Here is a 24,776-nt window from a genome sequence, read left to right as displayed (position 1 = left end):
CAGTGAGGGGATTTAAACACGCATGGGGATAGGCATACGGCTCCCGAATCTAAGACGAGACCAGAAAATGTCTAGTGTGAAAGAATTAAGCTATGTGGGCTTGTTCCTAAATTTAGATGGCTGTACTGTGGCTTGTCAGTTGAGTAACGGAGGCTGTCTAGACGAGACATTGTTCCCGTGAATACATCGCAAGTTTAGTAACACAACTCTCACCAAGGAAAAGTCCCCCTTAGAGGGCAAGGACGCCCCGCGACATCTGGTGCCACAATGGCTTTACACATGTTTACAATTCTCTGCATGCCTGCGAAACGCATAGGAGGTCAACAAAAAGGCACATGGGGGGGGCATGAGCTCCCAAGCCTGCTCTCGGGGGGCTACGTCTGGGGCTTATAATAGTAATGTTTGCATTAGGCTGAATAAATAGATCCAGATAATATGGATATGGTATCACCATAGCAACAGGCACATTAAAGAAATACAATAGGAGATATTGTTCCGCCAGAGCTTACAATCTAATGTCTGGGGAGGAGGAGGAAAAACCCTGCTGATCATCATTTATTGCACAAAAGTGAAATCTGGCCAGTGGATAAAACTGAGAATTTTAGAAAATTCTATTGACGTTTGTTTTAACTGAATCAAAAGTTTTACAACTTTTCAAATGGTTTTAGGGCTGTAGAACCCTGCGATACCCTCGTACCGAGCAAACATTCCGAGCTCCTACAAAAAGGGGCATCAGGGGAGGAAAAAGGGACCGGAAGGAATCTGCCCCCCCCCCCACCAAAGAGGGACACTTGGGAGGTATGATATAGTAAAATGTGTTTCAAGGATTGTTGCTGGATTACAAATCCCATTAGCCTTAGCCAAGCTTTAACAATGATGGCCAATGTTTCAGGGTACGAAGACACGCTCCTCCAGGGGTTTGGTTACGCCAGGAAAATATAACGACACCAAACAGAGGCCATTTTTAAGTCACCAATAATTTAGGGTTCGGATCCGATTTCCAGATCCTGAAAGACCCGACTGACATTCTGTGGATGGGAAAAACCTGGAAATCTTCCCGTTTCTGCGTCCGTTGGATGTTGGGACTCCGTTCTGAGCCAAACTTGGACTGGGATGAAATGTGCTTCGCCTTCCAAGTTCTTGTCATCTGAGTTCTCTTTGCTGGTTCGTTCTCTGTTCAGGTTTTTCGGTCACTGATTGACAAGCAGAACGCTGTGAATACAGCTTGAAATCCACAGTTCACAGGAGGGCGGTATATTGTGGGGCACTAGGCCGGCGGTACCCCTGGCCATAACACCTGTTCAGGGCTCGGATACTTCTGCCTCATCATTCATGAAAAGTTAATAGCCATTTATCATGCCTCCCAATGTTGCCGCTGTCCCGCCGACCTTCTGCGGGATTCGGGACCGCAATGTTCCAGTGCCTGGGACACTGGAGCATGCATACCGCGCATGCACACTGTTCTGTGCTGCCAGTTTGAATGACACCTTACCTTTGAAGCTCCGCCCCCAGGGGTAGAAGTCGGGAGGTATGATTTATGTAGGTGAGAAAGGCATTGAATGGAATGTAGTAACTCACACATTACACATATATGCTGTTTCTATACACATTATCAAGGCTGTTAGGGCTGTAGAACCCTGCAATACCCCCATACCCAGCAAACGTTCTTGGCTTCTAGAAACAAGGGGCATCAGGGGAGGAACAAGGGGCATCAGGGGAGGAAAAAGGGGCATCAGGGGAGGGGTTTGGGCTCCAAAGCGGGACTGACCTTCCTAGACAGGGACACTCAAGACAGTAACGCGTCATTAGTAGTAATGAGGATAACCGGGACTTTTCCAAACGAGCTGGCCCAGAGACTCATGAAATATTAACCTCTTAATAGCCCATCAGGAAGATTCTATGTAACAACCCACCAAATGTATCGGTGAGTCACGAAATAGCTCTAATACCGGTCTCCATGGAAACTGGACTTGTCATTATTTAAAGAAACACTTGAGTCACCTGCGTTCAAGCAGGGATATCAACCATTACATACTGGGAGCAAATGATCACATATATGATCACAGCGGGGAGAATAGGAAGGAATCTGCCCCTTCATCCCGAGATTGGGGCAAAAACCCTGAGACTCGGGTCAAACTCTGAGAGTTCCCAGGTATTGTAATGAGTACCAGTTTTGATGTATTCATTAATCTTTGTATCCATGGATTTAAGGGGAATTGCCATCACTTATTACATCATCATCCTCTGTAATATTCTAGAAGACTTATTAAAGCATGTTTTTTAAAAAAAGCTTGCAAATCTTTGACAGTTTTTTTTTTCAAGAAATAATTTCTAATAAAAGTATTTTTTAAGAGTTCCACTCACTTTTTCGTAGTTTTTCACGAGCAGCGCTCGTGGTTCCGGGAGAGGTGCAGCTCAGTACAACATATTGTTTATGTATTCATATGGCGCCATCATGTTCCCAAGCGCCGTACAATGGGTCACAGAGGGGCACTTTGGTTTTATTGGGGGTATTTAGAGGTGTGAATTTTATGTAAATTCTGCTTTTTATATAACTGGGTAATAAGAATAATATATTTAATTTGTATAAAGCCGTTTTCTGCTGTTTCTGTTTCTAACACATTTCTGGGGCTTTTAGGGCTGTCGGCCCTGTGATACCCTCATACCCAGGAAACATTCTGAGCTCCTAGAAAAGAGGGGCATCAGGGGAGGAAAAAGGGTGCATCTGGGGAGGGAAGGGAGGCATCTGAGGAGGGAAGGGGGGCATCTGAGGAGGGAAGGGGGGCATCTGAGGAGGGAAGGGGGGCATCTGGGATTTTGGGCCAAAGAGGGTCCAGCCAAACCGTAAAGAGACTCTTGTGAGGTATTCCGTATTTCCCCGCCCCCTTACCTTCTCTCCTCCTGTCACTCGCGCTCCTTTTGCTTCTCCCCTATTGGCTGCCTGTCGCAGCCCTGTCACTCCACCGTTGTCCTGGCAACAGGTTCCCCTACCCCGCCCCCTGCGTGACGCAATGCATGCCGGGCGCGTCACGCACTGAGTTGACGCCGCGGTGTACGCCGGGAGCAGTGAGGCGGCCTGACCGATCCCGGGACTCCCGAGAAGGGGTAATTGTGCCCTTCATACACCCCGGGACCGGCAGTGGCTCGTGGAATACATAGGAGAACTGGTCCTGGTGTGCAAACTGCTTTTAAATACTTATCCGCTCTGGTACGAGAGCTCCCGGCATCTCTCAGCCCCTGTGTGTGGCCCCCGGGACCCCCCTTCAGACCGGTACCCGGTTCATGTTGGTCAGTGAGGGGCTCCCGGATCGTGGGACCGAGGACGGTGTGAAATTTCCTGTGTCGGATACGACGAGGACCTGGCAAGGTAACTTATCCATGTAACATATATATAAATACATGTATAATGCATATTGACAATGCAGGGGGTTATCTAATGTATGGGCAGGATTACTTTCCTCTATATACATTTGTGTATATATTATATAATTTGTATTTTGTATGTTTGTGTGTATATATTTATATATGTATAATATAATTTGTATTATGTGTATTTAATATATATATATATATATATATATATATATATATATATATATATATATATATATATATATATATATGCTTTTATTAGTGTATTCTAGGAACTGCACTTTAATGGCACTTGACAGTCCTAAATAATATACTCTTTCCTCATTACACAAAATGGTAAAAATGTATTTGCTTCCTGACTCTCATTCTCAGGCATATACTCCAGAGGCTTAGATGGAATGAGAATTTGTTTTACTTTACTGGGAGGGCGGTAGATAAGTGGAACAGTTTCCCAGCAGAAGTGGTAGAGGGTAATACAGTGAGGGGATTTAAAATATGCATGGGATAGACGTATGACTCCTGAATCTAAGATGAGACCAATGACTGATTAAGGTCTTTACTGGTGGAGAAACGGGCGACTGAATGGGGCTGATCTGGTGAATGCCGCGCTTTTAGATCCAACTCTGCAGGGGGCTCCGAGGCTCTCAATTTAAGACACTGAAGAAAAAAATAGCCTTTTAAAGAATTTGACGTGTTATTTGTTGACCATTTTCAGCCAGCGAGATCAGTTCATAGTCCAGGCGCTCAGATAGTTAAAGGGAAGTTCTCGGCGGCTCAGGTGTGCAGGAAATAAACGGGGAAATGTTTTCATCCCTCCCAGGGTCAACGAACATTATTCCTCTCCTAGCAAACACTGCGAGATAACGTGAAGGTGAGAACGAGATGGTTGGGGGCGCCGGGGGGCCCCCCGGTGCATTCAATAACGCGGACAACCTTTATAATGTACGCCTGCTTTATGGATTTTTTTCCGCTCGTCTGATTGGTTCACACAAATAATATCGTGAAAGTATTGTATTTTAGTGGGTACTTGCTTGTTACTGCTTCTGTATAATCATTTTGTTGGTGGTCTCCCCCTCCCCCCAGATGATGTGCGAAGTGATGCCAACGATCAGCGAGGCTGAGATGCCCCCCGGAGGGAATGGGAGTCACGGGTCCGGCTCTCCGCTGCAGACAGACAACGACTCTCACTTTGAGCAGCTGATGGTGTCCATGTTGGAGGAAAGAGACCGCCTGTTGGATACGCTACGCGAGACCCAAGAGACGCTCGCATTAAGCCAAGGAAAGCTACAAGAAGTCGGCCACGAGCGGGACTCGTTACAAAGACAGCTTAACACAGCCCTGCCGCAGGTATTTGCTTTATATTACGTGTCTAAATTCAGTGATTGTATTTGGAGAAAAAGTAATGGTGGATGCATCAGATCCATGAGATTTCAGAAGTCCTTCTCGATGTTTTCTGGGCTAAATATATGTGCGTTAAGAATAAAAAGATACGTTCCCCGCTCCCGTTGTTAAAAGGTAAATGAACGTCCGGCCGTGGAATGGCCACTATATGGCTGTACTGATGTGGTACTGTCTCTCCTATCATCCTAAGCCCACCATTGATGGTACGTGGCTGCATAGTGATTAAAGGAAAAGGGGGCTGCTTTTCCCTTAATGTTCTTTAAGGGTTAAACCTTAAGTGTCCAGGTAATCATGTTTGCCATGGATTGTTTGAGGCTTCTTCATAGCTGAGATTAAAAGATACTGAACTTTCTAAACCTTACAAGTTTCTTCTGCTGGCGCAGCTAGGAAGAGGGATGTCCTCTGGGAAGGGGTGGGGGGTAAAACTGTATATGAGGAACTCAGATGTTATGGAAAACAAGGAGATTTCTAACGATCAATTAGCCTTTTAATCTTAAACTTGGATCAGCGAACACAACGTGCCGTTGGAACCCAGGAGTGATGGGAGTGATAAAGGGCCATTGGAACCCAGGAGTGATGGGAGTGATAAAGGGCCATTGGAACCCAGGAGTGATGGGAGTGATAAAGGGCCATTGGAACCCAGGAGTGATGGGAGTGATAAAGGGCCATTGGAACACAGGAGTGATGGGAGTGATAAAGGGCCATTGGAACACAGGAGTGATGAGAGTGATAAAGGGCCATTGGAGCACAGGAGTGATGGAAGTGATAAAGGGCCATTGGAACACAGGAGTGATGGGAGTGATAAAGGGCCTCTGTACGCCTATGAAGATATTCCAAAAAAAATCAGCCGTTTCCAGCTACAATAGTCATTTACAACATTAACCCCGTCTGTGCCGGATTTCTGATCCATCTCACGTTATTTTAATGGACAAAATGTGCTTTTCTTTCAAGAACAAGGAAATTCCTAAGTGACCCCAAACTTTTGAACGGCAGTGTAGTTTTCCCTGGTAAATGTTGATAAGACAAACAGAAGAAAAATAACAAAACATGGACATTGAGGTATTCTCCTTTACATTCTAATGTAAACACGAGAGCCTTTCACTCTCTCCAGCTTCCAACAGCAAGCTCGTCCCGCGTGACGCTATCAGGGAATAGAACATGAATGGGTGCGATCGGCAGACCGAAGGCTCATCTACAGGGAAAACTAGGGGTACGAATTGGGGACCTGTCCAAGTTGGAGAGTTTGAATGTGAATGAGACGCGGCAGACTACAGAAAAGCCTAAACTCATGAAAACTACAACTAAGCGAAGCTGGTCTGCGTCCTTTGTTTTTTGCCATTGAGCATATTTGATCTCTTCCATGCTTTGCGTGTAGGGTTAATCACGTAAGCAAGATATTTTGCGAAAGATTGCAAGCTCTTAGGACAAGTGTTCCATTGGTTCCGCACATCAGCGATGTCCTTACTCTACGCATCTGTGTTCGCGCAGGCAAAATTTCACCGAGCGCACTGAGGTGTGATGAAGGAACCTTTTCAAGAGATCTCGGCGATGGCTGGAGACAGAATGGGGCCCGGGGCCGTACTTTTTAGCGTGCGTCAGGACAATGGGAAGCAGTGTGCGGCGATAGAAGCGCGGGGCGGAATGAGGGCTTTCTGTCACTCCTGATCTGCGTTGTCCTCTTGAGTCTGACTTCCAGCTGCTGTCGCTGCTACTGGATATTTTCATCTCCTAGAAGGGGACGGGAGACAAATGTCTGTGACATTTTCCTTTTTGCTTTAACTGAGGGCCCCATAAGGATTCTTTGCATATAGGCGGCACATCCTGCTTACAGGTGACCCTCGATCCACAGCTGATTGTGTGCGCGCGTGAATGTGCGTGCGTGCGTGAATGTGTGTATGTAAATATATATATTGAATACTGTATAATGAAATTAAGCACTTTAAGAAATGTGTATTAAACGGGCAGTTATACGACTGCAGGCATCTGTCAGTAAGCGCTCCTGTGTGCATCTGCGCATGTGCAGAGGCGCGGGCCGTGTGCATCCACACGCTCTTTATGCATGGGTTGAATCATGCGTCCCGCCGTGTCCGACTCATGCCGTCGGTGCAGATGGTATTATGGTTGGCGACGGTCTCGAAGAAGCTTGGTGCAATACACACGGGCTCTAATGAGGCATAATTATATATATATATATATATATATATATATATATATATATATATATATATATATATATAAGTTAACTGTTTGTTACCTAAGAGGTGTGTACAGCGCTTCGGAATATGACGGTGCTATATAAAACAAATATAAATAATTTAGGGCGTCCTAGCTGGGCAGGGAAATGATTTTATAAAGAGACTGTGCCGCCGCCGCAAATAGGTTAATGACGGCACCTTCCTCCCCGTGAGGATAAACGTTCCTGTGTCTGTTCCATATATCTCCCCTCACGGTATACATCCGTCTGCGCTGCGCAGTACAGCTCTATAAATCCACGTCTCCGGGTGAATCATCTGCGTGACGGTCTTCACGTGTGCATTTTATTCCTGCTGCTTCTAGAACCGATAATATACACGAGGAGGGAGGGGGCTCTTCAAGTCAGCAGATTTCACTAAGAACCGATTCAAGATGCCGATAAAAGGGCCGTGTGTGTGCTTTACGCCTTATTAAATGAGTCAAAATAAGAAGTATGTGACACAGATGAGCCCGACGGCTCCCATGACGTCCGCCACAAAGTGGATTCTCCGTCAGCTGATTATCCCGCTTGTGCCGTTTGACAAGTTGCTGCGACGCATTTAAAGGGACAGTAACGTCCGTGTGTTCCTCCAGCTCTTCTATGAAACGTAATCTTTCTTGTCTTCTTCTGACCGTGCGAGTTCTTATAGATAAACCCTTCCTTCTCTTTGCTTGCTTTTCCCGGAGGTCTCGCTTCCCTCTTTTTGTCAGCGACAGATGAAAACAAACCATAGAGATGCACTGTCAGCCTCCAGGTGGTCTTTCCTGCCTCAGCTGCCTCTCTGTGGTTTTCTTTGCCAACGTGCCCTTCAGATCTCCAAAACGCAGAAAAACAGCAAAAATGTTTTATCCCTTAAAAGCTAGAATTTAAATGCATAGGTAAATGGTGTGAACCCCCTACTCTGCCGAATTCAACACGTTTAAAACTAATAGAAAACTCAGCCCCGGTACCCTTGGATGCCCAAAAAATTGTCTCCATAATAGTCACGTAAAACTATTGCCTTGTTCATTTTTTTTTGTCGGGGACACTTAATTGTCACATGACACAAACCTTGTGCTGATTGGCTGATGTTTTATGCAATTACACGTTAAAAGGAAAATAATTCAGCGGTTTTTGGGCTTGGAGCATAAGAAGTGCTCCGGCTGCGCAACCTGCGTATCCCGTCATCGCGAGCGCACACGAAGAGCAAATACATGTTTATTCCAAACACTTGGTTACCGTGGCAACCTTAACGCCTGCTGTTTTCTCCGGCTCGTGGCATTAGTCATATCATCGGATAGAACAGCGAGCCCCAATTGAGAGGGTGACTTGCCGGCCTGATTTTGCCATTAATACTTGCGGGGTTTTTTTTTTCTTCCACCTACTGGCGGCTGGAATTAGATTAGCTGATTTAATTAGAAGAATAAAAACGCCGAAGGTTTTAACTGTTGCCTTGCCCTGCGCGGTAAATCCGTCTTCTGGCCATGGCCATATACTTTATGTGTAGTTTGGGCTGTCCAAATCCGGCTGAGAATGATGGGAACGTTCAGTAGGATCTGGGAAGTACTCGCCGGCCTCCTCTCCCTGGCTGCCGGCGGGAAGATGCACCTGGCCGCAGGTACTACCTTTGTGTTATCGCACCGCTGCAAATACTAGCAGCTGTTATGCTGACGGATGCTTTTGTGGATCTGTGTTCGGCTTCGTAATTACCCAGACCTTTTATAGTTCCTTGTAGTCCTTGTGGGCTGTATTCACTAAGGGGTGAGTTGGCCTCAGAATAAATATGCAATAAAATGCTTGGAAAGATGTCTCGGTCGGTTTTGTATCTTCCTCAAATGAATGTCTGAGTTCCTCTGTCCATGATGCTGTTTTTTTAATGCCCGTTCTCTTAAAATACCAAAAAGCAGCGATGCTGGTTTCTTACCGGAGGGCTGTTTTTTGGGGTAAACTGCTGCTATTCAGCATTGAGCTCCCTAACACCCCCAACTCTACTGATTGTGAGCGCTTTAGCCCGGTGGCAGCAGGTGGTGACGATCCGGTTACCCAACCTTAGATGTAATTTCGGGGATGGGATTACGGCAGGGAGTGCACCGGTCAGCTAATTGGGATGCAGTTACAATGTTTCTGTCCTCTTTGAAGTTACTTATTTTGGGGAACGTTTATGCTACAGAATAGTTACATCAATGGTTTAAGTTGTACCTACATGTGCTAACAGGACATGCTAAGCCGTCGCGATGTCACATTATTTTGGGGGAGAATACCTCTTCGCAGACGTTCAAAGCTACATAGCGAACTAACCTGATTTGTGCACGTCTCCGTCAGCATGACTGCCTGCGAAGCCCAAAGTGGTTTCTTTTTTACTAAAATGTTTTATTTTTGGTGTTCAATGAGCAGCTTGCAGGCACCGATCAGTGCTATCGTCTGTTATTTCAGGCAGATAATGGTTCTGTCCAGTACGCCATGGTGTGTTTATCTCCTACCCCATACGCTGTTCCGTTGCTGTTACAATTACCCCATTGTCTCATCATTTGAGGTGAAGTGAGTTCAGACGGCGCTGGCAGTGGTTCTCCTGACTTTATTTTCCATCACGAGACCCTTAACCACCAAAAGAAAGGTCTGATCTTATTTTCCCGAGACGTGTGCCGGGCTTTCTGCTTTGACAGATGGTTCCAGGTTTGGTCTCCAGCCAGGAGCCGGTGTAAGGCCATGGAAGGTGCTCTTTTTGTTATCCTACCCAGTAACGTAGTCTTATCGAGTACCACGTATATATATATATATATATATATATATATATACAACTTCTCATCTGCATAGGTTTCAGCCTTAAGGAATATCAGATAGGTACTCCTTTTGTGACCTTGTTGACCGGCGGACTTTTATTCGGACTGAAGTGGCTTCTCGTAGCGAGTCTTGCTTGGTATCTGTTGTGAGCAGCATGGATTTGTTTTGGAGACTTTTGTTGATCCGGAAGGTTTGCAGTCTGCCAATGTTATCAATAAAATGTGTAATAAGCTGTACAACGATGTAACTTTTAATAAACCACAACGTTAATTCCTAACCTGCGCCGAACACGCACGTCTGACCCGTACCAACGTTGATGTGCGTTCTGCTCAAAAGGTGTATACAGGCAGAGAGCGTTGTGTGCGCGCGAGTGTTCTTTAACTGTGATCTCCCTCACCTAACGCTGAATGTAAGGCCTGGTTTATACTGGTTGCCATTTGTTTAACCATTTGGGTACCCGCTTGCCAACACAGGTCTATGATGTCCAAGGGCCCTCGTTGGATGCCTGCTGTGAAGGGGAAATTATACTAAATGAACTTTGTTCAAGAATAAACCTTTTTTATGGTAAAAAGGTTAAAGCCACGTTTCGCATCTCCGAATTTACCCTGAGGTCATGTAAACTAATCTGTAATATGTGAATGAAGTTGTACACACGTGTTTAATAAAATTGACATCACTATTTCTTATTACTGGATGAGGTTTCTGTATCACTTTGCTTTCTCTTAACGTGTCTTCAAGCGTAACCTCCATTTGCACCTTGCTTTGGGTCCGCAGTTCAGCCACCTTTATAACTTTATTACTAGAGTCGGAATGGTTGAGTTGGCCGTAGTTTTCACTTCTGATAGCGGGTTAGTGTTTTTCACGTTGACCTGTACTGTATAATGTTGTTTTCCATCCAGGTGAAGGAAACTACCTTACTTTTTTGCAGAAGGACATAGTAAACCAGTTTAAAGTCACACAAAAAGACTGCTACAATGACTCAATGCCACAAAATACTTACATTGTGTTCCATACGAATATAATAAATCAAGATCACTTAACACAATGGAGATAAATACCAGAAATAAATACAATGGATCAATGCTACTAGATATCGTTGGTGCATGAGCTCCAAATGATGTCCCACAATTTCTTTTGTTTGTTACTTTATATGGAAATATTAAAATTGTATTTTCTATTCAGATATATTTTCTTTTCTTTTTTTTTTCTTTTTTTTTTTTACATTAAGCATAGTTTTCTAAGAAAATGCCAGATCCCTATTTGCTATTTTGCTTTAAAATTCAAGAGGACACAATAATTTCTCCTTCAACTGACCATTTTTTGTGGTTTCTGTCTGTTAGCATTGTTTGCCACTGTTTTAAAACTCAAATGACATTAAATCAGCTGAAAACCAGCATCTGGCCTCTGAAACAAGTCACCTCGGATGACCCTGGCGGAACGGCATTTGGGTCGAACGAGGGGAGTTTCATCCTCCGCTAGCGATGTTGGGGGGGGAAAGAGCCTGTAGCTGGCAGGTCCGTCTTCTCAGCGTGAAGAACTTTGTTTAGAACATTTTAGGACCCAACTTCTACAATTTCATGATCCGCTGAAGGATCTCCTGCAGCATCTTGGCTTCAGCGAGCCTCGGATGGGATACGTTTTAAGCATGTTGGCGGGATCCGAGCAACTGGAATAGTTTAAGCAGCCTGCTTTATTCGCAGCGGATCTGGGATTCATTCTTGGATCATCTGGCTTTTCCAAGCCTCCTTTTATTTCGTTCTGTCGGAAATGCTCTCTATTAGATACCAGCGTTCAGAAGACAAGGGAACTAGATATGTCTCTGTATTTATAGCTCCCAGCGTACTTTTTATTTTAAGCTGTACACAAAGGGTGGTACATTAATTAGTGATGAGCTCTGCCCGCAGCGTTCGCACAGAGGCGGCAGAACAACAGGCGACATGGCAGAGTTGATCCACGCAGCAGGTGGACCCGAGTTTAGTCTTCAGTCCTTGTTTTCAGGCCTGGTTATAAACGGATGTGTTGCTTTGGCGACGGGCACCCAGATCCCGTTAAGTGTTTTGGGAGTGGAATGGTTATTAACGGATTTGACGGGATTTGGGATTAACGGGAAAACTCTAACCCCGCGGTATCGAGCGTTCGTCTCCTAGTTGGAGTCCAGCGGTTTCACGTCGGGTGCCGGCAGTCTGCGTCCTTTACTTTTGACATTGCGTCCACCAAGTCGTTGGCCGGTTACCCCTCCTGGAATGCCCTCGCTAAACACTAGGATTCTTTTCCCCGGTTAGAACCTCTGGAAACCTGTCATTGAGGGAGACAAATGGTCATTCCTCTTCTGTAGTTACCATATAGGCCGGGGCTGTTTCCGAGTTTGCCGAGTGTAGGCCACGGTGGGACGTATCATGTTTAATCCATGTTTCACCGCAGTAATAGGATCAAGATTACAAGCGCTGATGTCTGATTCCTAAACCCGCTAGAGCCAAAGGGGATGGGGAAACGCTAGACTCGGCCCTCTAGAGCTCAAGGGGTTAAATCACGCCCGATTAAAAAGCTTGGCAGCGCTGGTTTAGTCCATATGATCCACTCCTTGATCCAGGCTTTGCAGACAAAGCAGTTTTATTATTATTTTCTTTTAATGTGCACCTGCAAATATACAGTTAGCGAAAGCGATCATTTTTAATAATTAACCAAGTTTGCTAGGAATGCAGAGGAACGGTTGAAAGGTGAGGCGGTTTATTCCGTGGATAATCCACCAAAACAAGCCATAGAGCCTTCTGGCCAGGGCTGTCCTCACTGGTGGTGGCTGAAAGTTCTACTAAACTTCAATAACAAACTTGCAATCAAAGAAGCCAACGTAGTTTTAAAGCGTGTAGTATTTCGAGGAAGCGGCCTGCACTTTTGAAGTTACGGGCTGCTTCTTCTATGTGCTGACGGTTATAGAGCTCCTGCGGCGGTCGCTCCGCTGTTATCCTAGACAGGTAGAACTTAACCCATCGCTGTCTGAGAGATCGGGCAATCATCCGACGAGGCAGACGGATAAAAATCCGCATTTCTCAGTGAACACATTGAGTTTTAGAAAAGTATAACTGGTGCTTTTTAAAGTTTATGGCAAGTTCAAAAATGTAAGGTTTGACGGATTATATATATACTTGTATGTAGAATATCATTGATTGTTTCATATACTTCAAATTAAAAGGGTTGTTCGATAAGTAATGCAATGCAGAATACATGGCTGATCACTTTTTATCTTTTTTGGGATAAAAGTTAACATATACCAAACAGTTCTCCTTACTTTAGAGAATTACATGAGACTAGTATGATATAGAGGGCTGAATGATCAAATGTGATCTTTCTTATTAAATAAAGAATCGTCTTTTTGAAGTTATGTCCATTATATTGAAAGATCTAAGTAATGTACATTTAATCATTTTCCTAACATTAGCAAAGGCTTAGACTGTCGACAGCTTCCGTGTCCCTCGCTCCGCTTCTTGGTCTTTGTCCGCTGCTCAGGCCTCCGCGCGCACCCTCTCCCCGATTAGAGGAACGGAAGAGTGTGGCGGTGCCTGACGTGGCTCTGCCCTTTTTCCCCCAAGTACAGCCTGAATAACGCAGAAACGCTTCTCTTTTTGACCGAAATCCATCTGCAGCATTCTAGCCCCTTGGAGGACTTCGGCAAAAGGGTGAAGCCACGTCGAGCTCCCTCTCTCTCTCGTTCCTCTACTTGGTGGAGAGGGAGAGCGCTTAGGCTCTGCCCTTCTGAGGAAGCACTCCAGGAGGCCTGGTCATCAGAGCCAATAGTGAGAAACGGACGAAGATAGAAGACAGAAGAACAGGATGAAGCAAGAGAAAAGGAGGGCTGATTAAAAGCAGACTGAGGCGGTCGGTGGAGGAGATTGGGAGAGAGAGGTGAAACCACACGGCTCGCCATCCTGAAAATCCGAACCCAGATTATAGCTTAATTTACAGAAAATAGAATAAATTGCAGCCTGTTATCAGGATGATACGGTGAAGGTCCCCGTAGATCCTCGTATCAGATGTTACAGCAAACACTATTCTCAACCTGAACCAAAAGGATGACTTTGCTTGTAGAATCGTTTGAAGCAAACCAAAATGATTTTTTTGTTGGGTTTTGCATATGTTTTTGTTTGTTTTGCAATATTTATATATATATTGCATAAATAGAACGGCGCGTTCTATACATCGGCAGCGATACATTGTAACGGGTGGTGATGTTACACGTTACTTTATTTCTAGGAGTTTGCGGCACTTACCAAGGAGCTAAATATTTGCCGGGAACAGCTTCTCGAACGGGAAGAGGAGATCGCCGAGCTAAAAGCCGAAAGAAACAACACCCGGGTGAGTGTCTGTTCTTACCCCCTATCGCAAGCTATAATCTTCTGCTAATGTCCCCATTTATATCAATTGGATTACTAATGAAAGAATTGCATATTTTAGTTACTGCGTGTCATTTATTGAATGCTGGAAAGTTACTTTGTCATACGACCTTATTTTTTTATATATACGTGTTTGGGAGATGATGATAGGAGCCACCGTGTATTTATAAAGGATAATTAAGTGCATTTAATTAAGGGTGTAGCTCCCTTTTAATCTTTGGACGTCTATCTTATATAAGCTGCTCTTTCCGGTCCTGTTTTCGACCCGTGACTATGGGTTTTTTTATTTTTCTAGCTCCTTTTAGAACATCTCGAATGTCTCGTTTCACGCCACGAGAGGTCTCTCCGAATGACGGTGGTGAAGAGGCAAGCGCAGTCTCCGGCCGGGGTGTCCAGTGAAGTTGAAGTCCTTAAAGCACTGAAGTCCCTGTTTGAACATCACAAAGCTTTAGATGAAAAGGTAATGGGAGCGACTCACGCCGTCAAAATGACACTTCAGACGACATTGTGGAATACGAATAGCACATACCAATAGCTACTTACCGACACTAATCGCAAGCATAATGAATGCACTTACTAGCAGCGCATTTATGGTTTCATTTATACAAAGAATCTGTGTCATCAGAGTGAAATGCAGATATTAAACGTTTCCATGAATTGAGATTCTTATCTGCCTCCCTTATGGTGGATCATGGGATTTGTAGTTCATGTAGTTTAATGCATATGATGGCTGCATGGTCCCTTTGCATTTTCATGTCCATTTTGCAAATGTACAATGGGTGGATTCTACAAAATACCCCATTTGCCCCTTCACCCCACCCCCGGCTAAATGCCGTGCAGGAGATGCATTCGGCCGTCTAAACAAATGTCGGCTGGGCAGATCTCCACGCATGTGATTGGCTAGGAAATGCCGCGTGTTGGGGCACGTTGATTTAAACTGTCCCTTTAAACATGTTTTTTTATCCTTAGCAAATAGTAGTAATACAGATAAAATAGATGCGTTTTGTCTCCAGCTTCTCAGTTTAATTAATATTCAGTCTGTGTACCTTCGTGCTTTCAGGTGAGAGAGAGGTTGCGAGTGGCCCTGGAGAGATGCAGCTTGTTGGAAGAAGAGCTGTCCGTAACACACAGAGAGGTGAGCGTGGTCTGCAGTGGACCACCCGGGGGATTTATTGTGCCGAGCGGAGCTTTGCGCCCATCTACTAATGTTAATATAATCACGAATAGTATATTAAAAGCATAATGAGTCTCATGTGGCGTATGTGTAACTTAAGTTTTCCCTATAAGTACATTGGTTGTTCTGCTCGAAGACCTCGTCGGGCTGATTTTAAGAGGGGGGGGCTTATTTAGCTGTTTCCACTTGGAACTTTGCCCCGGCTGATTAAGAACTAGACTTTTTATTAAGCACCGCAATGCAGTAAGATAAAGCTTGGCCGGTTTATCCCGCTATCAAAAGATTAATTGGTCCAGCTCTCAGAAACGGCCTGTAATGAAATATCAATAAAAAAGATAACTTTGTTTTCCTTTGATTACTTCTGAAAATGTACGCTTTCAGCTGATGATTGCCAGAGAACAGAACAACCAGAAGAAAATACACGGCGACGGAACGGCCGATTTATCCCACAGTCAAGAAAACGAACCAAGCACCAATGGGAAGGTGAGCCCCGTCTTTACCCATATTCTTTATTCTAAGCGAGTCAACTAGACTTTTCCTGATATTTCCCCAACTCAGGCTAATAGTGATGTGCCCTGAATTTAGACGCATTATAGCATATAGTATAATGTTATAATGCTCATATTGTTCTTAATTTTACTTTTCAGAGATCATCTGATGGCTCTCTCAGTCACGAGGAAGACCTGTCCAAAGTGTTGGAGCTTCAAGAGGTCATAGAGAAGCAAAACAAGGAGCAAAATCAAATGAAGGAGCGTCTGGTTGTCCTTTCCAACCGAGTAGCCGAGCTAGAGGAAGATCTGGACACGGCGCGGAAAGATCTGATTAAGTCGGAAGAAATTAACACGAAGCTACAGCGTGACGTACGGGAGGTGAGGATACAGGGAGGATGTATAAGCGGGCTTCTGTGAGTAAACCTACATGGAGAAGAAAAACTAAGGAGAGGAGAGAATAGATTTTACAAGTGGGGGCAAAAATACAGTAACCTCCCAGATGTAACCATGAAGAATGTGTGGTTACGCATGTATGTTGTGGGAGACGTCAATGACCGGGCTTCTGTGTCCTGATACGAGTCGCTCCTTTCTAAACAGGCCATGGCCCAGAAGGAAGACATGGAGGAAAGAATAACGACACTTGAAAAGCGCTACCTCGCTGCGCAGCGTGAAACCACGTCTGTCCACGACCTCAACGATAAACTTGAAAACGAAATTGCGAATAAAGAGTCCATTCTTAGACAGGTGAGCCAAGGGACCGAAAGCTGGCATTGGGGTGTATTTCTATGAGTTTGACTCGTAGGAGAGTTAATGTTCTTGAATACATACTTACAATTCCTTAATACGCTAAAATGATGTTGCATAGTTAGAAATTGCAACAGGAGGATTGGTTCCATGATCAAACTTAACAGAAGAAGAAATAACTCCTTGTTATCTGGGGTACCCTCCACGATTAAAACCTCTCTCTCTCGTGGTTTGGGGTTTTAGAGCGAAGAGAAGAACAGGCAGATCCAGGAGCGTCTGGAGCTGGCGGAGCAGAAGCTGCAGCAGACCCTGAGGAAAGCTGAAACCTTGCCCGAGGTAGAGGCCGAGCTGGCTCAGCGCGTTGCTGCTCTTTCCAAGGTGGGTGAAGGGATCTGTACCGGCCGACTTCTTTATACATCTTACAGTTCAGGTCCACAATAGTGCTGTAGGGTAACATTTTATTTCTTTTTCTATTGGAAAAGGTTCTTTGAGAGAGAAACACTGTTCCATTAAAATAACGAATGGCTATTTGTAATGTTTACGCTCACTTGTAAAATATCTGTGTCTTTCCCAGTGACTGATCTTGGGTAAAAATGTCTGTGTCCTCATTCCCCCACCGGGTGAAATACCCTCTCATTCAAAGTATAATTTTCATTTGTTCAATGTGCCTAATACACAGAGGCATTAACCTTCTATATGCCAGAATGCTGAGCATTGCGTTCTCCGTACTAGACTAACTGCCCCGGCACCCGGTGATGTTCTTATTCAGTGTTTCTTGTCTAAATGAAATCCTCTCTTTGCTGCTCCAGTCTGCTTTGCCCCGTCTCCCTGCAGGCTTGGTTACTCCGTTATGTTAGTCTGTCTGTCTGTCACTTTTCTTGTCCTTTGACTCTGTAGTCTGAGCTTTTGTCACCTGGAAAAGCCGCTGCTATGGAGGCTAAGCCGTTGGGACATGCGTCCGTACCTAGGAAGGTAGAATTCGCTCACTGTTCCTCTGCTTTTTCTCGCCTTGTCTCTCCAACGGAGGGCAGTTGGAGGATTCATGCATCCATCGGCAGCTCAGCCGCCCCATTCATTCCACGGCCGGGGCATTGTCTGTTACCAAGCGAAGGCTTTGCACTGCTTTCTCTGAGCGTTTGCTGGCCACTCCAGCGCATGTCCCGCTCATGCTGACACTTCGGCTCATTCAGTACTAAAATGCTTCATGCAGGAGACAAATTGATTTCTTGTAAATGTGATTGTATTTCCCTTTCTACAAATCCCACAGCTGAACTGTTTCTGAGATATTATTTGTAAGCAGTTTACCTCCAAAGACTTCTGGTTTCTGTGCTCGGACACAAACCCAGCGTTCCTTTCTTACACCGCGTGGTCAATGAATGTATTTTATAACCTGCCGTGATGCTATTAGCGGCAGCCTTGCTGGCGTTACCCACACCTTACCTGATGTGACTGAAATCATTCTGTGTTGTGGTTGTGTTCATTTCTTGTAGCCTTCGGCATGTCAGATCTAACAAAAAAGAACCCACGTTACTAACGCTGGCCTGCAGCGCACCCAAAAACTAATTTTAAAGACGTGAAATAATCGGGAATAGTTCCTGGATATACCGATGCAGTCGCTTTTTATATATATATATCCTAAATTGATTTTAATCCAGCAGACTTATGTGTTTCACCCGGTAGAGTCTGTAAAGAGCTCAGCTGTGCGGTGCTGCTGATTCCGGGGTAGTGTGTAAGTGTGACTGATCGCTCTGTGTTATCTTGTTACACGTAACAGGCAGAGGAGAGGCACGGCAACATCGAGGAGCGCTTACGCCAGATGGAATCGCGACTGGAGGAGAAGAACCAAGAGCTACAGCGGGTACGTGGGGATCGGCTCTCAAACAATGGAGCAAGACGGAAATGTTATTTATAACGTTATTTTGTTACAGAAGACATTTAATTAAATACGACAGATTCTCTTACAAATGATATAACAGAAGGAGCTGTATGTTTTTTCTTTTATTAAATACCTGTTCTTTAAATAAGTACATTGAGTCTTCAGAATAAGCAGGTGCTGCATGTATCTTTCCTTTGGCAGAAGTAGACCATTCACAGCGATACATTTTAAAGACAACGAGAAACATTTGATCTCTCAACATTCTCTCTGTTATGAAGGCTTTTACCTGTGACCTTCTTACAGAAAAACCTCATGGTTGGTCCATTGTGAACCTCAACTCTGATCACACCGGTCTTTTGCTAGGACATAACCCATGGCGTAATTGGCAGTTCAGAGTAGCTGTAGAAGTCGTAAGCTCCAGCATGGTTTACAAAGCCCCCTCTGATACTTGGTGTCACACCGGATTCACGTTATTTGTATCCCATCTCGTTAGGCCCGTCAGAGAGAGAAGATGAACGAAGAACATAACAAGCGCCTGTCGGACACCGTGGATAAACTTCTGTCCGAGTCCAACGAGAGGCTACAGCTACACCTGAAGGAGAGAATGGCTTCGCTGGAAGACAAGGTAAAGGCTTTAAGAACTCGCTTTTTAGGGCGTTTTATGTAAAGCCCTCTCTGAAGACCACTCATTTTAGACCAAAGAGGCTAACTACTACCTACTATTAGCTCTTTAAGTAATGGTGGGATGTGGGTTATTCCGCTAGGTGGTAGGAATTTAGTAAATCCCGCTCCTGTCATTAAAAATACCGGATGTATTGTGGCATCTGCTGTGCCGATTATACATGCTGATGGCTCTGTAATTATGTGGCAGCTCGCATGCAATAGAGTTAAATGTCCCGTAGCGTGACTTTAGTGCTGGTAGAATGCTAAAGTCCCGTTATAAAGCAGAATTGTGAGAATTGTAATCGAGATTTCGCCGTCTCTGGTTTTAGTTTTAATGTTTTAGCCGGCGTGAAACTCATTTTGATCTTGAACGTGGATTCACAGAAACATAGAATTTGGTGGCAGATAAGGACCATTTGGTCCATTTAGAGTCCCTGTACCTTATTTTGCCCCTTGGTCCTGTCTTATCCCATGCGTGTTTAAATTCCCTCACTGTTATAAAACCTCTTCTGGAAGGCGGTTCTGTTATCTACCACCCTCTCAGCAAAGTGAAGAACGTTATTTCTTTGCAGAACTCTCTTGTTCGAGAGCTGGAATCCGCCAAGAAACTTGTTGATGAAATCCAGCATGAGAAGGTATGTTCTGATTCTGTCGGCGCCCAACATAACCTGAAGGTGTGTACCCCAACTGTACCTTAACCATCGGAACCCCCCGTCTCCACTCTGATGTCATACTGAGGCGATAGTTGTTATGATCCACGCTCTCCATGAGTAAATGTATAGCTCTATAATCACCCTCACTTTTCATCGGTTGTTACCTGTTCATGTTTTGAGGGAGTGTTTGTTCTGTGCCAGTTTTAAGATAATCTTCCTCTTATCTATCTTCGGTGGAACGTCCTTGTGGGACGGCGTACAAAGGTACCTGTCGGTATTAACTCTTACTTAGAACGTTTTACTTCGCTTCTGACACCGGGTATTTGTATCTATTCTCTTCTCTCTATGTCTCTGCACTCCAGGATCAGCTGTTGCTCGAGTTAGAATCTCTGAAGTCGGAAAACGAGCAGACCAGAATCCGCACCGCGTTACTTCATCACAGGTAAGCTCCTCGAGTGTTCAAACCTTCTAAGGTTTTCTAGGCTTGCCAAGTAGATTCCATGTGCGCGCAAAATGAGCCCGCTGGTTATTATACACATCAGACTCTCTTGGCATATCCTTGGCATGTATCCAAACAAGGATTTAAGTTGTGATGTGGAGTGTCTTCAAATAATGGTATATTGTGTGGCTCGGAGATGAGCACTCGAGGATGCAATCTGCCTCTCTGATATGTGGGTAACTGAGTACGCATGGCGTGATTTAGTAATCGTGTGAGTATTCCTATATCACTGCTCATACCCGTGCAAACGCCATGCAGTGTTGAGCTGTACGTTCTTGCATTGGGAACTAGACGTTCTTGAAACTGTGAAATGATATCAAGGTGCTTTCCTTCTTTTTCTTCCTTTCATGCAGCCGGCCTCACCTTGGCAGCGTACCGGACTTTAGATACGCTCTTGCGCCGTCGTCGTTATCTGACAGCCACTCGGATTCTTACAGCTCCTCTCTGGTCCTGCGCAGACCACAAAAAGGCCGTCTAGCAGCTTTGCGAGATGAGCCCTCCAAGGTAGGACAAAGCCTTTCCCTGTTTGCTCTTTGCCGCCGCAGGTCGCTTTGCGATAAAGCGCCTGCCGAATTATCCGTCCGCGATATTATCTGAATGATGTTTGATGTGCTTCGAATCTTCACACTTTCTTCTGCGTTCTTTGTGGTTTTTGATGCTTTTGTTTATCCGTGTTAGCGATGGGTCAGAGCGCCTTAATACTGTAGTGGCTGGATCCTAAAGTCAATGTAATAATGGCAGCTCTATCATGTATCTGTTATCTAATACATATATAATAATAATAAATATAAAATAAAAAAATAGATTTTCTATTCTCTTAGGCTCATTAACCAACAAAAATGAGTTTTAAAGTTCCAAGTCTAGAACAATTCATAGATACCCTTTACTTATAATCCGTTCATGTCACCAGGGTGCACAAATTTTAGTTTTTCCTTGATGAAAGTGGCCCGTATTTTCGTAAGGACCCGGAGATAATTTTGGCTGCTATGTTTAGAGCTGAGAGGGTAAAATGTTGTCTGTTGTCTAAAAGGCTTGTTTTGTTTTTAACGCTTTGCTGTCTGGATCTGCAACTTCAGCACGTAAGTGTCCCTTTTCGGCCATCTTCACGTTTCTGGTTCTTTTATTCCTGGACGTAGATCAAAGGACTATCGCGGTGTGTAACCACACGCTCTTTGTGCGCAGGTACAGACGCTAAACGAGCAGGACTGGGAGCGAGCTCAGCAGGCTAGCGTCCTGGCTAACGTGGCCCAAGCCTTCGAGAGCGACGTGGACATTTCCGACGTAGATGATGACAGAGACACCGTATTCAGCTCCGTGGACTTGCTGTCTCCGTGTGGCCAGGCCGACGCACAGACGCTGGCGGTGATGCTGCAGGAACAATTAGATGCCATCAACAAAGAAATCAGGTGCGCTTATCGTAGAAACTGCTTATCTGCCGAAGGTTCCATGAAAGAGATTCCTATATCGGGGTGTCCAACCTGCGGCCCTCCAGCTGCTGCAGGACTACATCTCCCATAATGCTCTTTCAGCTAAGGGGTGGCTGAGGATTATGGGAGATGTAGTACTGCAGCAGCTGGAGTGCCGCAGGTTGGACACCCCTGCCCTAAATCATGCTAAAAAAACAACTTGCCACTTACCTGGACTAAGATATAGTTTTCATATCTATTAGAACGGGAAAGTTTTTCCTTGCTGTCAGTTTGTCCGCAGCGGCCCTTTTATATTTCACTTTTAGCCAGTTGCTGTCATTTAAGTACCTCTGTTTTCTCTTCGTCAGATTGATCCAGGAAGAGAAGGAGAACACCGAGCAGCGGGCGGAGGAGATCGAGTCTCGTGTGGGCAGTGGGAGTCTAGATAATGCCGGCTGCTTCAGGTCCTTGACTTCCATTCCCCCTTCGTTTACCGGTCCATCTTTAGCCGGATCCTCACCTCCTGGCAGTGGACGCTCAACACCCAGAAGGATCCCTCACAGTCCCGCTCGGGAGGTGGACAGGCTGGGCGTCATGACCCTTGTAAGTATGTCGGCTCTTTTAGAAGAGCGCATGAGAGCTTTAATGTGCAATATATATAAATATATCCCAACTCTTCAGTGATATATATATATATATATATATATATATATATATATATATATATATATATATATATATATAAATAACCGTGAAGAGTTGGGATAAATTGGAACCAGGGTAGCAGTCCGCCAATGGGGCATGGCCATGGTAAAGCAGGCATTGGCCGCTGGCTTGAGACTTGGCCACCGTTGAGCGGACATGGCCTTGGTAGTAACTAATGTCCGGGAACTTCACAGGTAGCACATCACAGGCATGCTGCTGGATTGCTGGTGACCAGAAGAAAAAAAACACCTGTATGATTTTGATACATTAATATGACAAAACAAATGTGTAGAGTCCTGTAGTTCTTTATGATTTTGATTCCTGAAATTCTGAGAAGTCTTATTTTTTATTTTATTTTTGTTTCATACACATTGTACATGATCATTGTTTCTAGTCCATTGTCGCTCTGTGGCCTCCATGTTATATGTCATGGCTGCTGTTCTGTCATATTATGCCGGTTCCTTTAGTGTTTGCCAGACCGGCTTATCTTCCTCAGACTTTGCACTGGATTGCGATTATAATCAGCGACTTTATATTAACAAGAAAAGGTCCAGTAACAACACCGTAACCGCACCGGATGTTAACCTAATTGTTGTGGTTGGAATGGCATAAAATGGGGGCACTCCCCTGATTTCATACGATCGCGTGCGTTTTTGTTATTTTAGCCGTCATCGTCTGCCTTTGTTCCCAGTCAATGTGTAGTTCGTTCATCCAGTAACCCCTCGTGCCCCGAATCCTCCCAGGTGCCCCAGGTAAAATCCCTCGCCCCTCTTCCTCCTCTTGTTCTCTTCGCGTCTGTTTGTCGATGTTTATGGACAAGCCGTGGAAATACTTTGGCTCTGACACCTGGCTTCGCGTCCTTCCTTCACCCATCATTCTGCTACTTTTTTGTTTGTTGCTCTGTGTGTATTCCGTGTTTGATACATTCTCTGTCCATCTAATTCTCTGTGTGCTGTGGTGGCCTTCGGTGGCTTGCGGTGACCTTCGGTGGCCGTGGGTTGGGATATTCTCTCCAGTACTGAATATACCGCTAATTAAATTCAACTCCACCGATATGTTCGCTTGTCCTGCAACGTAACATGAGTGGCCCTCTGCAGTGATTGAGCCGTACGGCTTCTGTGAAGGACCCTGTTCTGTGATTTATAACCAACACTAAACATTATCAGGATTGTAGCAATGCTTATCCTTTAAAATACTTTATGTTGGGGACGGGTTATGCTGTATTCTGATCTTCTAACTCTTTCTCCGCATGCCTCTATCAGCCTAGCGATTTAAGGAAGTACCGTAGAAAGGTAAAACGTCATTCTTTTTCTCCTGCTTGTTTTCGGCATTCAGCGTTTAGTCGACGGTGGCCATGCTGTCAGCCCTTTCTTTTTGCATGCAGTGAAGTTATGTACAAAGAGTAAATGTGTGCTACATTCTGGAATGTCCCGGCAGATGGTGTTTCTAGTTAGCATTTTTATATTTGTATGATTTTCTTTTGTAGAAATACTTTTATTTTTATTTTTTATGTTCCTATGGAGCTATCAGACTGGGGGTATTTGATCGGGATTGTACAGTTTTTTTTGTTTTTTTTTTGTGGGTTTTGTGATTACATTTTGTGAGATTTGTGATTTAAATTCCTCATTTAACAATCATTTAACTAGACATGAAAAATATTACCCGGTTACAGCATTGACATTGCATCCCATTCATTTGTTGCATGACCTACAAATCTAATGTCAACATAGCCTCTCAATAGACTTTAAATACAGTTTCCCTCAGCCCCAAGGAGATAGTGTTGTTTACTTTGCTGGAGGTAGTATGGAACCCTACAGCCGTGCGCCGGCCTGTACACCCAGAGACAAATAACCACCAATGTTGGGCAACAAGATCAACGTTCTTCCATTACTTACAATATTAACTAAAGTTTTAATAAGACAAACCTATTTCTCATTCAAACACGTTTTAATCCTGATCGGCCTACAAAGAACTTTGTGACAAGCTACTCTAGAACCCGTGAGAACATGTTAAGAACATGTGGGTTTCTAGACGGGCAGAGTTCTATAACTTTTTTTTTTTTTGGAACGTGTTGATATATCCTACCATGTAAAGTTTTGTAAGTCTTGGGGAAAATTTACAATGTGATGATGTCGGGTGTAGATGCTCAGTCTTCTTCTGAATTCAGCCTCCAGGTACTAGAGACGAGAACCGAGATGACAAGGCTACCATCAGATGCGAGACGTCCCCTCCCTCCTCACCAAGGTCGTTGAGGTTATTAAGCTCGGTCCATAAAGGTGCCTTGCACACCATGAGCCATGAAGATATTAGAGATATCAGAAAGTAAGGAATTAGCTGCACCTTGATGCATCTAGAACATCTGCTTAGAACCTCCTGGTAACATTCATATACCTGCCTTCCTGTGTTGGTTA

The 24,776-nt window shown here is 44.5% G+C and overlaps 1 protein-coding gene across 10 annotated transcripts in view; it reads left to right on the top strand.

Annotated features, from left to right (window-relative positions):
- Positions 1-3,047: 3,047 nt before the first annotated feature.
- Positions 3,048-24,776, top strand: part of PPFIA1 (PTPRF interacting protein alpha 1) — a 31,516-nt gene continuing 9,787 nt past the window's right edge. For 5 of the 10 annotated variants that reach the window (XM_053448771.1, XM_053448770.1, XM_053448767.1 and 2 more), the window contains exons 1-18: positions 3,048-3,367; positions 4,456-4,719; positions 14,015-14,116; positions 14,450-14,614; positions 15,215-15,289; positions 15,710-15,811; positions 15,976-16,197; positions 16,417-16,563; positions 16,807-16,945; positions 18,342-18,421; positions 18,933-19,064; positions 19,675-19,737; positions 20,118-20,197; positions 20,608-20,758; positions 21,437-21,660; positions 22,029-22,263; positions 23,628-23,657; positions 24,533-24,687. In XM_053448771.1, coding sequence (XP_053304746.1) covers positions 4,456-4,719; positions 14,015-14,116; positions 14,450-14,614; positions 15,215-15,289; positions 15,710-15,811; positions 15,976-16,197; positions 16,417-16,563; positions 16,807-16,945; positions 18,342-18,421; positions 18,933-19,064; positions 19,675-19,737; positions 20,118-20,197; positions 20,608-20,758; positions 21,437-21,660; positions 22,029-22,263; positions 23,628-23,657; positions 24,533-24,687 — 2,366 coding nt within the window. In that variant the 5' untranslated portion in view covers positions 3,048-3,367. Of the gene's footprint in view, positions 3,368-4,455; positions 4,720-14,014; positions 14,117-14,449; positions 14,615-15,214; positions 15,290-15,709; positions 15,812-15,975; positions 16,198-16,416; positions 16,564-16,806; positions 16,946-17,460; positions 17,536-18,337; positions 18,422-18,932; positions 19,065-19,674; positions 19,738-20,117; positions 20,198-20,607; positions 20,759-21,436; positions 21,661-22,028; positions 22,264-23,627; positions 23,658-24,532; positions 24,688-24,776 lie in introns of all 10 variants that reach the window. The other 5 variants (XM_053448775.1, XM_053448773.1, XM_053448772.1 and 2 more) reach the window with 2 other exon arrangements.

Source organism: Spea bombifrons, chromosome 10 (assembly GCF_027358695.1).
Source record: "Spea bombifrons isolate aSpeBom1 chromosome 10, aSpeBom1.2.pri, whole genome shotgun sequence".
NCBI lineage: Eukaryota > Metazoa > Chordata > Amphibia > Anura > Pelobatidae > Spea > Spea bombifrons.
The sequence above is the reverse complement of the archived record's forward strand: the minus strand, read 5'-3'. Positions and strand labels throughout refer to the sequence as shown.